The sequence below is a fragment of the Benincasa hispida genome, chromosome 3 (assembly GCF_009727055.1).
Source record: "Benincasa hispida cultivar B227 chromosome 3, ASM972705v1, whole genome shotgun sequence".
Taxonomy (NCBI): domain Eukaryota; kingdom Viridiplantae; phylum Streptophyta; class Magnoliopsida; order Cucurbitales; family Cucurbitaceae; genus Benincasa; species Benincasa hispida.
In genome coordinates, this window is record NC_052351.1 from 13282933 (window position 1) to 13298644 (window position 15712).

At 31.8% G+C, this 15712-nt stretch overlaps 2 protein-coding genes across 11 annotated transcripts; both read left to right on the forward strand.

Moving 5' to 3' along the window:
* The first annotated feature begins 506 nt into the window (after nt 1–506).
* On the forward strand, nt 507–5278 carry LOC120072579 (calcineurin B-like protein 3). Of its 6 annotated transcripts, none has more exons than XM_039024970.1 (9): nt 507–657; nt 1278–1432; nt 1687–1769; nt 1926–1985; nt 2628–2736; nt 2979–3031; nt 3822–3902; nt 4514–4626; nt 4941–5278. In XM_039024970.1, exons 2-9 carry the CDS (start codon nt 1309–1311, stop codon nt 4996–4998), a joined length of 681 nt encoding a protein of 226 aa, XP_038880898.1. In that variant the 5' UTR covers nt 507–657; nt 1278–1308; the 3' UTR covers nt 4999–5278. The 6 variants fall into 6 exon arrangements, with proteins under 6 accessions (XP_038880898.1, XP_038880901.1, XP_038880903.1 ...); XM_039024973.1 differs by having other exon boundaries at nt 1278–1428; nt 1658–1769; XM_039024975.1 differs by lacking the exon at nt 507–657 and adding an exon at nt 668–722 and having other exon boundaries at nt 1278–1428; nt 1658–1769.
* A 3105-nt stretch (nt 5279–8383) lies between these two features.
* LOC120072672 (DNA-directed RNA polymerases IV and V subunit 4-like) lies at nt 8384–12148 on the forward strand. Of its 5 annotated transcripts, none has more exons than XM_039025109.1 (10): nt 8384–8538; nt 8738–8868; nt 9264–9335; nt 9524–9574; nt 9688–9774; nt 10066–10183; nt 10260–10337; nt 10515–10548; nt 10633–10701; nt 11543–12148. In XM_039025109.1, the coding sequence occupies exons 2-10, from the start codon at nt 8787–8789 to the stop codon at nt 11612–11614; spliced, it is 663 nt and encodes a 220-aa protein (XP_038881037.1). In that variant the 5' UTR covers nt 8384–8538; nt 8738–8786; the 3' UTR covers nt 11615–12148. The 5 variants fall into 5 exon arrangements, with proteins under 5 accessions (XP_038881037.1, XP_038881040.1, XP_038881038.1 ...); XM_039025112.1 differs by having other exon boundaries at nt 9276–9335; XM_039025110.1 differs by having other exon boundaries at nt 8419–8538; nt 8735–8868.
* Nucleotides 12149–15712: the final 3564 nt, after the last annotated feature.

A 15712-nucleotide genomic window follows, 5' to 3' on the forward strand; every position in this document is an offset into this window, starting at 1 on the left:
CTAGGGATATTTTTGGTATTTCACTACCATGGGCTGGGTTTTCTTCCATTTATTTAATTTACTTTGGACTGAGTTTAAATTTTGCTATTGATGTAAATAGTTTAGGTTTTTTTATTACTTTTAAAAACCTCCCTTTTTATAGCGTTATTAAAAAAATGGTCATTTACTTTTAAAAACAAATTCAACATTATACTCTTTCCAATTTTATTTAACATTAAGCCTATTACAAATTTAAATGACTAACACACTCATGAAATTTTCTTCATTATGTTAGGTACAACTAAGCATTTCACAAAATACAGAAGGAAGAAAACAACAAACGTTGTTGGTGTTATTATTATCATTAGCATCAGTTAAATTAAAACATATTTATCAAAATTAAAAAAAAAAATCTTTTCTATACTTTTGTTTAAAATATATACGAGAGAAAAATTTGAGGGGAAATAGAAATTAGAATTTTCTCCATATTAATACATGCCGTCCTTCCTCTTAGTAACAAAACAACAAATAAAATAATTTTTTTTTAAAAAAAAACCTCAATTTCTTATTTTTCAAAATTATTTTTGAGGAAAACGAGGATTAGTTAGCCATGTATCAGAATCTCGGCTCAAATTCGCCTTCAACCTGCAACGGTTTCTCTCTCCGGATTTTTTAAAGGTAAAACAAGAAGATCCCTACTCTCTACATCTCTATATTCATCTTCCTTTTCAGCTTTTTTCATGGTGTTTTCTCGTTTCCTTTTAAGCGTTATTAATGTAATCTCTTGTTTAGTTCTCAGATTTGTTTACAAGCCCTAATTTTGTTCCAAACCCTTGATTTTCTCTAACATGTTATTGCTCCATCGATTGTTTCTTTTTCTGATTGAGAGGCTGCCATCCGGGATTTTACCTTTCATCGGAGTTGTTTGCTATCGTGATTGGCATTTCATTTAAACGATATTTGAATGAAATTGTAATTCGTTCTCGTTTATTTTCATTTTGGTTATTATCCAACTAGATTCATTGCTTTGATGTTGCTTTACTGCCCAGAAGTTGATGTCGATTTGGGAATGGAGGATAAGTTTCTATAGTAATCTGAATCATAAAATCTCCCTATGATAAATCATGTCTGTTTGACGAAATTATGATTCTTGGGTTTATGATTTATGCGTTGATGAAATTATGATTCTTGGGTTTATGATTTATGCGGTACTTGGTGATTGGTTGTCATGTTTATTAGCCGTGAGCTTGTTTCAACAAAATTGTTTGAACATTTCTTTTAACTAAATTTTGGGACAGGTATGGAGTGTTTTGACATCTGTGAAAGATCATGGTTCAATGCCTAGAGGGAATAAAGCATTTCTGTGCTGCTATAGCGAACTGTTGTGATGCAGATACGTCTAGGCAACCCAGGGGCCTTCAAGATCCTGAAGCTCTTGCAAGGGAGACAGTATGTATGTTTCTAGAATTTTCAGTCTTGATGCCTGACAGACACTATTATCCATCTGATTTCTTGGCGTGGATATTTGATTCCATTTCATATCTTGTTTTTCATATGTTTAATAATTAGTACTTTTCTTTATCTTGGATTCTTCCTCCCTTTTGTTCTTTGTTACAGTCTGGATTCATTTGTGTCGATAAGACTTCCACTTTTTTTATTTGCTTGTAAATTTTTGCAGTCATAAGTCGTTTGCTTCCTCTATTGCAGTCAGTGTAAGTGAAATAGAGGCATTGTATGAACTATTTAAGAAGATTAGTAGTGCAGTGATTGACGATGGGCTGATCAATAAGGTAACAGCAATTAGAGGAGTTACTGTTTTGTTTCAATATTTTTTTTACTTTCCCCTTGAATATAGTGTTTTCAATCATGTTGCAAGATGATAATCTGTTCATGGAGCTACACATTCCCCTGCTTTGTTTTGACTCTCCCTCTGTATTATATTGCAGGAAGAATTTCAACTGGCACTGTTCAAAACGAACAAAAAAGAGAGCTTATTTGCAGATAGGGTAACCTTTTTTTTTGGTTCTATTTCCATATCCACTATAATTTGACTGGTTCAGACGGCCCTTCATATGTTATTTGATTCTTTTACCTACCAATGAAGTTAAATGGTCCTAATATTTCTAATCAATGTCTTGTTGCTGCATTTAATTGATTGAAATTAATGTCCCCAATCATACATTTTCGTGATTGAAGTCTTGGGCAGTTTGACAACTACTTGTTGTCATTCTAGGGAAATATACTTGATTACCTTGTCAGTTTGCAAGGTTGTTCACTGCTTCACTTTTATTATTTAGCACTTTTTGCACTAGTTACCTTCTAAATGCATGTGCATGTGCATTATTTTTAGCACTTTCAGAACAGTAGTTAGCACCTCACTGTATAATGCTCTGCATATCTGTGGTTCAACCAGAGATAGCAGTTAAAAAAAGCTAAAGAAGAATTCAAGTTGCCTAATCAAATCAGATTCTTTTCCAATTCTTTTTATGGGGGTTGGGTTTGTGCTTCCGGAGAAATGGTGTATTTATTATTTTAGGACATTATTATCACTATCAAATAGGCGTTGTTTTGGTACAAATTATTCCACTCATTTGCTGGCTGATTTTCTGGATTTTACTACTCACGACTTCTGTAATTCAACATTATAGGTTTTTGACCTGTTTGACACAAAGCATAATGGGATACTTGATTTTGAAGAATTTGCACGTGCTCTTTCTGTCTTTCACCCCAATGCCCCCATTGATGATAAAATTGAGTGTAAGTTTCTCGATGTTAATTTTCACATGTACCTCCACCAAGGAAAATCTCACTCTAATATTTTATATATGGTTTATCAAATTTTAATACACAGTTGCATCCCTTTGTTTTTGTACATTCCATTGGAAAAGGAAAACAACTAACTGGTGTTTTATAGTTGTTGGAGTTAATTTCTTGGTGTCGGCTTTTCTTATCACTTTGCTTTGGTTATCTTGTGATCTATTGTTTATAATAATTTGCAGTTTCTTTCCAATTATACAATCTTAAACAGCAAGGATTCATTGAGAGACAGGAGGTAACTTATCCAACGCCATTTTTTTTATCTCTATTTGAACAATTACATGGCATAGATGCTGACCAGTGACCAATGACCACTTTCAAACTGATTGTTAGCAGGCTGCCCTTTTTAATTGATGGTTGTTTCTGAACATTTTACATGGATAATATCAATCGATATGTAATGACCATCAACTATGCATTTTATCGTCTACTCCATAGGACCTTTTAGAGAAGAATGTACAGAATCTTTTGACGTAGTCCAGTTTTTAGTTCTTCCTTGTATACCTGAGAAATGAGCCAATATATTTTTCTTCTTTTCTACTACATGATCAGAAATTGTTGTATTTGAGATCTTCCCATGAATCTGAACTCTATATTGTCACCTAAATCCTCGCCCATCTTTTCATTATCCCAGAGGCTGACCTTGACCTGCAATGACGTTGATACTTTCTGAAGTTGGGTTGTTGACTTTCTAGTTTATAGAAGAGACACTTGTATCATGACAGGAAACAGCCTCTTTGCCCTTACAGTGTTCTGTTGGAAATCTTTTCTTTTATTTTTGGAGTTAAAAATTGAAAGGTCAAATTTCATTGATGCTTTAGCGTTATATTTGATGTTTTTAAACATGAAGATCATGTCATGCCAAGCCATTTAAAGTTATGGTTTTTCAATATGAGGTTGGGGTTAAATATTTTTTTGTACTTTCCATCTTCAATATTATCACTACTTTTTCTTACCGATGGGTACCATTCTCCAAATGCTTTCCTCAATAATTGTGATCATTTATACAATATAATGTTGTGTAGGTAAAGCAGATGGTTGTGGCTACGCTTGCTGAATCTGGCATGAATCTGTCAGATGATGTTATAGAAAGTATCATCGACAAGGTTCTCTTCATAATCTGATTACTTATGTTACATATAGTCTTTTTGTGGTTAACTAAAAGGGAACAATAGTGGGTTTTTAATGCATTACCTTCAATATTTTGTGACTATTAGTCTTTTAACTTTAATTGTCCCATCTGCTGACTTTCATGTGGATTCTTTTTCATTCCATTTTCACTACTTCGATTCTGGATCTGCTGAGTTACAGTTGATTGAGATGTCTACACTTATTTCTGAATACAAAAACATGTCTCTATTGATGATTATATGCAAGTGCCAGAAAACATTTGAGCTTTTCAAAATACGCAATAATTTAGACAAGAAATTTTATGAAGCTGGACTCTAGCAGTCTAGCAGATGCCCTCTCGGTCCTGTCTCCTAGAGGGGAATTTCTTTCATATAGACAAGAGGAACACTGAAAAAGTGCAAACCATTTCATTAGCATTTATTTGGAGTTTCTTGACCGTTTGTGTTCTATTGACGCTTTCTTTGTTGAATATGTCTATCAGGTGCAATTTTTTGTGCTGTCTATTTAAAATTAAACGATATCTTATATGGCCATAGATGTGTTTCTGTTCTTGAAATTAATACCTGGATACCTCCTAATTATGTAGACATTCGAAGAAGCTGACACAAAACACGATGGGAAGATTGACAAGGAAGAGTGGCGAAACCTTGTTTTGAGGCATCCATCACTTTTGAAGAATATGACTCTCCAATATCTCAAGTGAGTGAGCTGCATCTTCTGACCTCCCTTATTAACCAAGAGGGTGTTTACTCTTAAATTATTAATTTTTTTTAAAATCAGAAATAGCTAAATCAATTTTATCTTGGAAGTGCTTTATTACTTTTTTCCTAAAGACATCTCAGACTTATCCATCATTCTAGTGGTATTTGCTTAGTTATTTTAGAATCAGATTGAAATGAAATGACTTTTCAAGTACTTAAGAATATTTTTTATTTCACACTTAAAAACACTTTTGTAAGCACTTAAAAAAGTCATTCCAAACATACTCTTACACTTTATATTGGCACTGGCAGGGATATCACGACCACATTCCCAAGTTTCGTGTTTCACTCGCAAGTAGATGATACGTGAGATGTCTCTCATTGGGGAGTTTTATTGGTACATGTCAATGACTGTTTGGCTTGCAAGTTCTGTTTTGAATTTGATTGATATGATTGTAGCTGTTTTTTTCTTTCTTTTTGTTGAACGAAATTGGAAATGTTCTGTTGTGCTCGCAATTCACCTGAATCCGAGCCCAGTTTAAGCGAAATTCCAAGTATAAATTGTAGTTAGGTTTATGATTTTGATCTGTGCATTTTTTGTATTTTTAACGCTTGGTTCTTATAATTTTTTATTTGTTTCTTCTTTAAAACCCATCAGTTCAATTTCTAAATGTGATTTTTACTGATAGTACAACCTGAAAGTGATTATCTTTATGCCCTGTGTTTTTTACTGCATTTCATTGAACAATAATTAGCAGTATTATCGAATTTGAATATATTGATATTATATTTTGTAATATTGTAGTTATAAACTGTAATATATCTTTAGTAATACTATGATATACATATTTTTTTAAAAATTAAAAAAAGCCACGAAATGGAATCCCCCTTCTAAAATAAAATTTTAAAAAATGGAATATAAAATTTGGAGACAAGTTTGTGAGAAGGGTGTTTTTGTCATGTTGTCTGACTTTTGCAACAATGTTGTTAATAACTTGAAATGTATCAACATTCTTCGTAATTTGTCGAATTCAATACCATAACATTTTGCCAATTTGAGTTCATCGATAATATGTTTATCTCTACATGACAATCTAATATAACTCAATTAGTTTAAGGATATATTCTCATATGAGTTATCATGAGTTTGATTTTTTATTTTTTTTTTAAAAAAATTCTTAGGTTGATCTCTAGGGAGTGTTTGCGGGCATTGAGTTGAGTTTATGTTGGAGTTAGAAAGTTTGTGTATAGTGTGAAGAGTTGTAAGATAAAGTTTATCAATAAATATACAAAATAGAGAAAGAGTAGAAGATGAAGTTGTTCAATAAATGTGCAAACTTGTTTACTATTGAAGTTAAGTTGTTTAATTCCCCAATTTCATCAAGTGGGTGGAGTGAGCTTATAACTATTGAGACAATAAGATCTTTCGGCATGAGAAGCAAACCAGGGTTAGCAAGAAAATAACAAATTTTAACTTTCCATTTGTAAAAATAGCTCCCTCTCCTTCCACTAATACTTCACTCCTCGACTGGCTTCATTTATTGCTTATTCAGAGCCACTAGTGATCACTCCAGTTCCACTCTACTACTTTAAATGGATTTATTTTTTAAATTAATAAAAAAAAGTTCGATATTTGTTTGTATAGATTTTTCAAATTAATTAAGAAATCAAAATGAAAAAAACATAAAATAAGTTGAAAAAAAGATACAAATAATAAAATAATATTTGAAAAAAAAAATAGTTTAGTTTTGATATTTAAAAAAAGAGTAACATGATTTAAAATAGGGGAGATATTTTAGGAGAAAATAATTGATGATTTAAAATAGGAGAGATATTTTAAGAGAAAATAAATAAAAGAAACAGAAAATTAGTTATGGTGTAATTTGGTTGTGTAGTCATCCAAGGTTTTTTGAAAGTTGAACTTTGAAAGTTTTTTGCTATACAAATATTGATGTGACTTACAAATACACTGTAATTAATTTCTAAAATATGCCCAACAAATATATTAAACAAACTTAAAAACAAATACAATACAATTAATCAATTAACCAAACCATATTCGACGATGGTACATCCTTCCATGATCAAATCCATCAAGGTGGGTTTAAAACCCCAAGGCAAAATAGCTAATACCAACATCGTCCATATACTTGGCCTATCTTTTCACGCTCAATAGGAATCACTTTGGCCAAAACTAGGAATCACATTGGATTTGATCGATTAAGTCAAATCTCCAAGGTAGACTCGTCGGCGATTGAGAGCAAAAAATAAAATCAATTAAAAAAGGATGAAAATTGAAAAAGATGTATTCAAAGCAACAGAATCTAAATAAATCGGAAGTCATGATAGCGATTATTTCCATACCACCTACCATCGAATAGTGATAGCAAGAAAATAGAAGATGAAGAAAGTTAGAGCTACGTGTTGTATTCTAATGTTTTATGGTTGAAACAAAAGGATAATAAATATAACGTTCAAAATAATTTAAAACCCGTGAATCTTGATTAAGATTAATAGAAAGTATAATATAAATAACAAATCTTAGTTAGGATAATTGATATAATATGATATTTCAAATTTCAAAACAATATTTGAAAATTAGTTGATGTACACTATTCGAAAATTCAAAACACCTATTAAACTTTATTCTAAAATTCAAAACAACTACTAAATCACGAGATTTATGGCAAATTATCCGTTTGAAATGACGAAATTAGTTGATGTTGAAAGTCTGTTGGGATAAGAGCAATTAATTACAGTCTCATTAATGAATATGTCAAATTAATAACACTGTAATTAAAAGTATGATGAGGGTATTTTAGGATTTTAGAAAATTGGACTCACGTGACATTCATCATTTTGCTATAATTCAAAAACATCTCATCTCCTGCTATATTTTCAAATGATAGTGTAATTATTTTTATATGTCTGATTATTCCGCAAATGGATAAACTACTAAATGTGCACCTCTTCGATCGTTGCCGGTCAAAAAATCTACAAAAGTTTGGAATCACATTGGCATATTGAAAGAAGACTTGTGAAAACCTTTGATTAAGATATCTAAGTTTATTTTTATCATTAAATAAGTATTATAAAAACTTTTGGGGGATTTTTAAAATAGAAAAAAATAAAGGAAACCATTTACACAAAATAATAAAATTTAATCTAGTATCTATCAACGTTAAAATAGATTGAAGGCTATCATTAATATTATGTGATAGACGCGGATAGAAATCTAAGTTAGATACCTTTGATTAAGATATCTAAGTTTATTTTTATCATTAAATAATTATTATAAAAATTTTAGGAAAATTTTTAGAAATAGAAAAATAAAAGAAACCATTTACACAAAAAAAAATGTGCTTGTACTATCAATCTCGAGGTTTGAGGTTCGATTCCCTCATCCCACACTTTAATTACAATACCTTTAAGAAAATGATAGAACATATTAAAGTCTATCATTAATATTATATGATAAAAGTCTATTAGTATTTTTTTTTCTTATTTTTCTAAATAGTTGTACATTTTTCTATAGTAATTTTTTTTTTTAAAATTTTCCTTTTATAAACAGAATGTGTAATTTAATAAAAGCCAGAGATAATTAATATAGGGGTTTGAATCCACCACTTCCTTCCCTTCGCATATTGTTGAACTATACATTTTAAAATATCGAAATAAAATTTTGAGACCCAGTGATATTTAATTCAAGTAAATATCAGCTTCCAAAAAAAAAAAGAAGTATAATTTAAATATTAATTCTGCAATTTTTATTTTTCTAATTTCAATTTACTGGTAATTGGGCTCTTTACTTGAAAAATCCTTGAGAATTGAAAATTGAAACCAGGCTCGTCAGTCGTCCCGTTGCGCAAGACGAAAGGGAAGATTCTCCCATTTTCCGATCAACCAACAGGTCCTTTTCTCCATCCACGTCCACCATTGCATTCTTCTCATATTCCTTCTTATTTTACTCCTCTTTGCTCTACTTTCTGTCGATTCTTTTTTCCTATATTTCTCTATTTTTGGTTCTAGGAAAGATAATGTTTCAGTTTCTGATTTGTAAACTGAGAAAAGCATCTCATGAATGCCTTAATTTGGGTTTTCTGAAGTAGGTTTTGCTTGGAGCTTAATTGCAGTGAAGCGAGGGAACAATTTTCAGTAATGTCGGATAAAGGCGAAAAGGGTTTTCCAGTGCAGAAAAAACCTGCAAAGTCTTCCCTCAAATCTTCCGCTCTCAAGGATGGTTCGTATCGTTAATGTCTTCTGACGCTACTGAATTCACTCTTCTTCTAATTACTTCTCAATCTTCAACCAAGATTTTGTTTTGAGAACCTCTTGGGTGCTACTATCACTACTGTTTTGTACAGAACGGCAAATTTGTGAACCCTTGTTGCTTCCAGCTTTCGATGAATTATGCGTGTAGTTTGCTAAATGGATCATAGGTTACAGGAATACATCATTAAACTATAATTAGTGATATTTTCTATGGAACTGGGCATTTAAACGAGGTATATCAGGGTTAGGATAATTAAGCATCACTGGAAATTATTTTTAGGCATCACGGTTTCTTCTCTTGTTCACATTTTTTTTGTTTGTTTGCCCAATATATATCCAAATGCTTCCTGACTTGTTGCATAGCTTCTCTTAAAGGAAAGGATGATAGTTTGTCGAAGCTAAAGAAGGGAAGGAAAGTCCAATTCGATGCTCAAGGTCAATAGTCTTTTTATTTTTTTTTATTTTTTTTATTTTTTTTTATTTTAAATATATATATGTATAACAGTGATATTTCTTGTGTTATGCAAATCACTTGATGGGCCAATGTTAAATCAATTATCTGTCTGAAAATAATGTGCTTACCTATATAAAACTACTTAATTCGGATGTAATTGTACATACAGGATCAGTTGATGCGCAGAGTACTTTTTCAATGAAATACAGTGGCAAAAATGGTACTAGTTTTAAATGTTCATTTTATTTTCTATATTACTCATCTTTCTACAGAGTTCATCTGTTGTTTTTCTGCTAATACAAATTTTCTCTCCTTTCCAATTGTGGCTCGTAGGTGACTTGGGTAAAGGAGGAAAAGGTGTAAATACGAAGGCTTCTGCTGCAAAGGAACCCCAACCACTAGAATTGAAGATTGAGCAAGGTGGGTACTGCCTTGACTTCGACTATGGTTTTATTTGGTATTACATGGTCATGAATGTATCAGTTTTTGCTGTTATTCATATCATGGAAGATCAGTCTTTGTATGCCAACCGACTGTTTTCTCTTTTCTGTTCTGAGGCCATATTTTTTATTTTTATTTTTATTTATTTTACTGACGGGATAAGAGAAGTATGTCTCCTGGTATGAAGTTGTTTGTTGGATGAAATTTTTGGAGGGTATGCTAATCAAATTATGCTGTTTATTGTTGTTTTGGTTTTAAATTGGCATGCAGAACTTCCCAAGAATGTTAAATGCCAATGCCTTATGGACTGTGAGGCTGCACAACTTTTACAGGGAATCCAAGATCAGATGGTTCTTCTATCCGCTGATCCAACCATAAAAATCCCCACGTGAGTCAATATTATTAACTATGTATTTGAAAGAATAATTTCATATGCTTACGAACTTGAATTGCTTTTATCTTAGGTCGTTTGATAGGGGATTGCAATATGCTAAAAGAGCCAACCACTATGTAAATTCTGAGTCAGTTAGACCAGTTCTTGAGTATCCTTGATCTGATGAATAGGCCCATTAGATTGTATTGTAAATTTTTCTTTGTATCTCTTTATTTTGGATGGAATCAATTTATATACTACTGTGGAAGTATGCTTTTATATCAACCCAGCTGGTGCTCGTTTTCATTCTAGTCTGTTCATTTGGGTGCTTAACTAAAAGTTCTAGAACCCTCAAGAAACATGGCTTAACGGAAAGTGAGGTAGTTATATCTATCTTCTTTTTTGCCTTTCTCAAAATTAGTTCTTTCAAATAATGAACTTACCTAGTATTAATATTAATTCAGATATGTGTGATTGCTAATGTCTGCCCAGACACTACTGATGAAGTTTTTGCTCTTCTTCCGTCCTTGAAGGTACGGTATAAGTTTTAATGATTTCTGTAATTAAAACACATTTTTTTTCTGCCTACCTGAGCATAGCTAAATTGGCTAAGGCATTGTACCGTGAATCAAAAGGTTAGAGGGTTAAATCTTCACTTCTACTTGTTGAACTAAAAAAACACACTTTGTTTTTGTACTTATTCTGTTATTTGGTCCTCTTGTATTTTTCTTAGATCAAGTAGGTCGTCCTAGTTTATAAATACAACAACTAAGTCTTTACTTGAAATTTAGGGATTTGCTAATGGGTAAAAAGTATGCACGTGTGATCAATTACAATACAATGTGAAAATATATAATAAAAGAACTACAAATGTATGGGTAAAGAAGAAAAATGAAGACTTTAAAAGAGTGATAGTAAAATAATTAAAATTTTGTCCTAACCTTTTCCGGTAAATTTGGAATTGCCTCCCTCTTAGTATGTTGTAATTCTAAAAGTATATTCAAAATATTTAAGATTTGGTAGCTTCTCTTGTTTCTCCTCCCAAAAACTTTTAAGATTGAATATTATATCTATTGAAAGTTGAATAAAAAAAATTTGCTCCTCCCTAAGAAATTTTTTGGCTCCCCCTTGTTCGGAGGTAATATTTTTAAACTGAAACTATTCTTAGATGTTTCTCAAATGCTCTTAAGGACCTTAAAAATACATCTAAATATTGTCAAACACACTAAAAAATTGAAAAACATGGTTAATTAGTCAAACATTTTAAAGATGCTTCCTACACACTGTTAGATTGCGTATGCATCATTAGAATTTTGTTGCTATGATTGTTATTTATTCATTTATTTGATTGCAACATGATTACATGCAAAGCAGGGCAAAAGAAGCAAGCTAAGTGAACCTCTCAACAATGTCTTGTTCGAGCTGGCCAAGGTAAAATCATCCTGAAGTCATATGGTTGCTTGCTGTTTCTGGTGCTCAGGTCCGATTGCCTTCTCCCCATCCTGTGAAGATTGTTATTATGGCATTTGAAAATTCGGACCTTTTCTTGTCAATGGTATTCAATAGATATAACTTCGGGGGAGGTAAGCATTAGCCCATTGGAATATTTTGTTCTTGAAGATCTGTATTTCCTACTGGAATTGATGATATAGTGTAGAAATGTGGGTTAACTTTAAATGAAAATGCCTCTCACAGCTGAATCATATCTGATGGACTGAAAATCAAACTAGAAACCACAATTGATTTTAATGTAAAGTGAGGATGTTAAGGGAGTAATTTCTTCTGGATGCTGCACAAGTTTGACTGCTTGTTTATATTGTTGGTATACCATACAGCAAAGCATTGTTTGGCAACAAAAGGAACCGGTTATTGAAGACCAAGAGAACTCAATGGATATTAAATTTTAGTTAGGTAGTCACTAGTTTGAATCCGTGTATAATATTAAATTCAATTATTAAATGTTTTTTGTTATTAAGGTAATACTTTCAAGAATTTCAAATGCTCCATTCTCACAAAACTTACATATTGTTTCTGATAAGAAGAAAAATTACATGGAGATTATGGAAATTAATTACTTGATTTCGGATGTTTGGAATGCCCTTTGACTCTCCCATCCATTAACATTATTCCAACAAAACATATTCGTTCGTTCTGGCGGGGTTGCTTATCAACCACCGCCGGATATCTACGAGTTAGAGAGACGTTCTTTCACTAAAACGTCTAGACAATTCATCAGGACTTTGTAAATTTGTGCTCTTTTCCACTTCCTCTGTATACTGCCATCAATAGGAACAGGATTTGGCTGAATTCTTGGGTCTGTTGTAGCCATGGGAAATTGTTGATCCAAATTCTGGGCAGTGTTTTGTTGACGTGATGAATGTATATCCTCATTGGGTTCTTGGATATCGGTTTCTTCACTATTGATCTCAGGATGCTTTAAGATTTCTTCGTTCAAGGATGGATTGAGATTCAACTTCTATTTTAGAACTTCACCAACATTGAATGAGTTTTCCAGAGTTGATCTTTCCTCTCGTTATTCTGATTGATTGAACCTCTGGCCGGTCCATTGAAATCGCCAAGGTCCGTATCCATACTGAGTTTTCTTGCTAGAATTTCGTGTCAATTATTCATACATCTTAACACCTCAATTGTAACAGGTGATAAATCTGGTAATCTTGGGAAAATTGCACAAAAAATCTATTTTAAAGGTCTAAGATGGCAAATGACCTAGTTTCTAAAAAAAAAAATGCCAAATGTCTTTTAGTTGATGTCAGATCACGTGAAGTTACAATATTGCTTTTATTTTCTTGATTTTTTCTTTCCTCTTCTCCAACATTGCCTTGTCTTTCCCCCTAGGGGTGGAAATGGTTTGGTTCGGTGCAGTTCAGTTTGGGTTCAAATTCGGTTTTGACATTTTAAAAAAATTTATGTTATATATATATATATTTTAATTAAAAAGCGGTTCGGTTTGGTTTTAAATTCAGTTTTGTTTTTTAAATTAAAAGTGGTTCGATTTTAAATTTGGTTTTTTTTTTTCTTTTTTTTTTAAATATATAAAAGTTAAAAATGGTTTGATTCGGTTTCAAATTTTCTTCGAATCGGATCAAACCATATTTTTCGGTTTAACTAAGTTTTCAGTTCGATTCGGTTTGGTTTTTAGAAACGGTTTGGGTTTTGTAGTTTGAATGACCACCCCAATTTCTCCCTTTTTTTTCTTCCTTTGCGCATCTTCTTCTTCTTTGGCTTCTTCTCCTCTGCACATCTTCTTTGGCACGACAAGTCCAAGCGAGCAATTCTGACGTGACCAATTTTGGTGAGCTAAAGTGAGAGAAGAGTGATTTTGTGAGTGAAGAAAGGAAGAGAGAGACCGAGACTGAGAGAGTGAGAGAGATCGAGACCGAGACCGAGATCGAGAAGAGTGAGAGCGATCGAGACCGAGTGAGCGTGAAAGAGATCGAGATCGAGAGAGAGTGAGAGACAGAGACAGTAATGATTCGTGAGTGAGAAAAAGAAGAGAGAGAGTGAGAGTGAGACCAAGAGGCTTTTTCGCATGCGTGCGAGTATATTTTGGTAATTTCACTCGGATTTGACATCAACAAAGGGTCATTTGACAATTTTTAAAAATCATTTAACATTTTTGACCCAATTTTTGAGTCATCCATATAAATTTCTCGGTCATCTTTCATACCTTATAGGACACCAACACCCATTCATAGAACCATTAATATTCATCTTAATCCCTCTTGTTAGAGGTTTTGCTATGTCAATAATCACTCTAATTTTCAAACTAAATCCTCAGCAATTCCCTCACAATCAACCTCCACAAATTCTCCTATATCATTCCCAAGAGAAGCCATGGTTTCGTTAAGACAAGCAAATTTAGAAGGTTTAATGAGCGATTTGAGTCTTTCCAAAATCAAAATCCCTTTGTCAGACGACCATACATAGTTTCAAGAACACGAATGGTATCCATTTCTTTCAAGAATCTTAAAAGGTAAAGCTTTTTCCCTATGTTCTTGACTTTGAAACTTTCTTTTAGCTTCCAGATTTGAGTGAAAGTACTTTGGATTATATCCCCACTAATGGATCTATTTAGTAGTAGTTTGCCAATCAGGCAAGTCTTTAATTCTTTTTCAGTATCTTCGAGAACTTTACCTTCTCTTCCTATTACTACGAATCTGTTAAGGTTGACTTGAGAAAAATGTATTTTGCAAGAAAATTCATTTTTATTTAAACTCTTTTGATGAAAACGGTTTAAAATATACTTAAAAAACTATTTTGAGCGGTTGTCAAATACTTTAATTTTCTCGAAAATGACTTATTTTTTAAATTAAATACTTGAAAATCAAACACAACCTAAATCTTATTATGACGTTAATGAAAGTTTCTGCCAATCACCTAATGAATCTTCTTCCATTAGAAAAATTTGAAGCTTAGAGATGGAGGAGAATAGGGTCGCACTTCTTGGAGGGAAAATGTTGAACATTGAATGTAGAAGGTGGTATTTAGATTACAACCAAATTTAAGCTCTACACGTTCTTATAAATATTAAGTTTTCGGTACTTTGTTTAATACTGAATAGAAAATTATATATATATAAAAAAAGAGGGCAAATTACAAAAATCACTGTTAAAGTATGATGGTAGTTATAATTATACTCGTAAACTTTCAATTTAAAAAATTGAGCCTTCCAATTTATATAAGTGTTAAAATTAGACCCTCAAATTTACATAATTGTATAAATTGTAGCATTAATATAGGTTTAAGGGTTTTATTTTTATTATTTGTGGGTCCAATTTCTACAATTATTATAAGTTTGAGGGTCCAATTTTAACATTTGTAAAACTTTGGAGTCTAATTTTGTCCATGGAAAGTTTGAGGATGTAATTGCAACTACCATCAGACTTTAGGGATGGTTTTTGCAATTTATCCTAAGGAGCTGTTTGTTTCGCAGACATCTTAAATTCCCATGGAGTGAACATCTGGATTATTTTTGTTTTATTGTATTGTAAGATGCCTTGACATCTAAAGATGCTCGGATGGAAGGTATCTAGAGAGTTCTGGATGCCCTCTTGAAATATGGATTTTCCAGATTCTTGAGTTGAGTGCATCTCGATTTTCCATTTTTGTCCTTCCTTTTTTTTATATATATATATATATCTTCATTTACATTATATAATTAAATAAAATACTGTCAACCATATATATCATATATTTTTAGTTATATCGTAATTTTTATTATTTTTTAGCAATAATAAATAATAAATTCAAATTATATCAAATTAATTATAAATTAATAAATAGTCATAAGAGCATTCTTGAAACATTATATAAATTTAAGACATTCCCAGGTAGAAATCTTACGAAACAAACACAGTTATCAAAATATTTTTAGGTATCTGCAAAAATATTTCTACAAAATAAATATGGTAATTTAAAGATGTCGAAAATCCATAATTCCTATAACAAAAATTTAATCTCAAACTTCTAATCTTAAAGGAGTACATTGTCAATTGTCATTGAGTTATACATATGTCCTCCGTT

Coding starts and splice junctions, on each gene's coding strand:
- LOC120072579 (XM_039024970.1), top strand. CDS start 1,309: ATGGTTCAATGCCTAGAGGGAATAAAGCATTTCTGTGCTGCTATAGCG. Junction 1,433..1,686: donor TCTTGCAAGGGAGACAGTAT/GTATGTTTCTAG, acceptor CCTCTATTGCAG/TCAGTGTAAGTGAAATAGAG. Junction 3,032..3,821: donor GATTCATTGAGAGACAGGAG/GTAACTTATCCA, acceptor AATGTTGTGTAG/GTAAAGCAGATGGTTGTGGC.
- LOC120072672 (XM_039025109.1), top strand. CDS start 8,787: ATGTCGGATAAAGGCGAAAAGGGTTTTCCAGTGCAGAAAAAACCTGCA. Junction 10,338..10,514: donor TCAGTTAGACCAGTTCTTGA/GTATCCTTGATC, acceptor TAAAAGTTCTAG/AACCCTCAAGAAACATGGCT. Junction 10,549..10,632: donor ATGGCTTAACGGAAAGTGAG/GTAGTTATATCT, acceptor ATATTAATTCAG/ATATGTGTGATTGCTAATGT.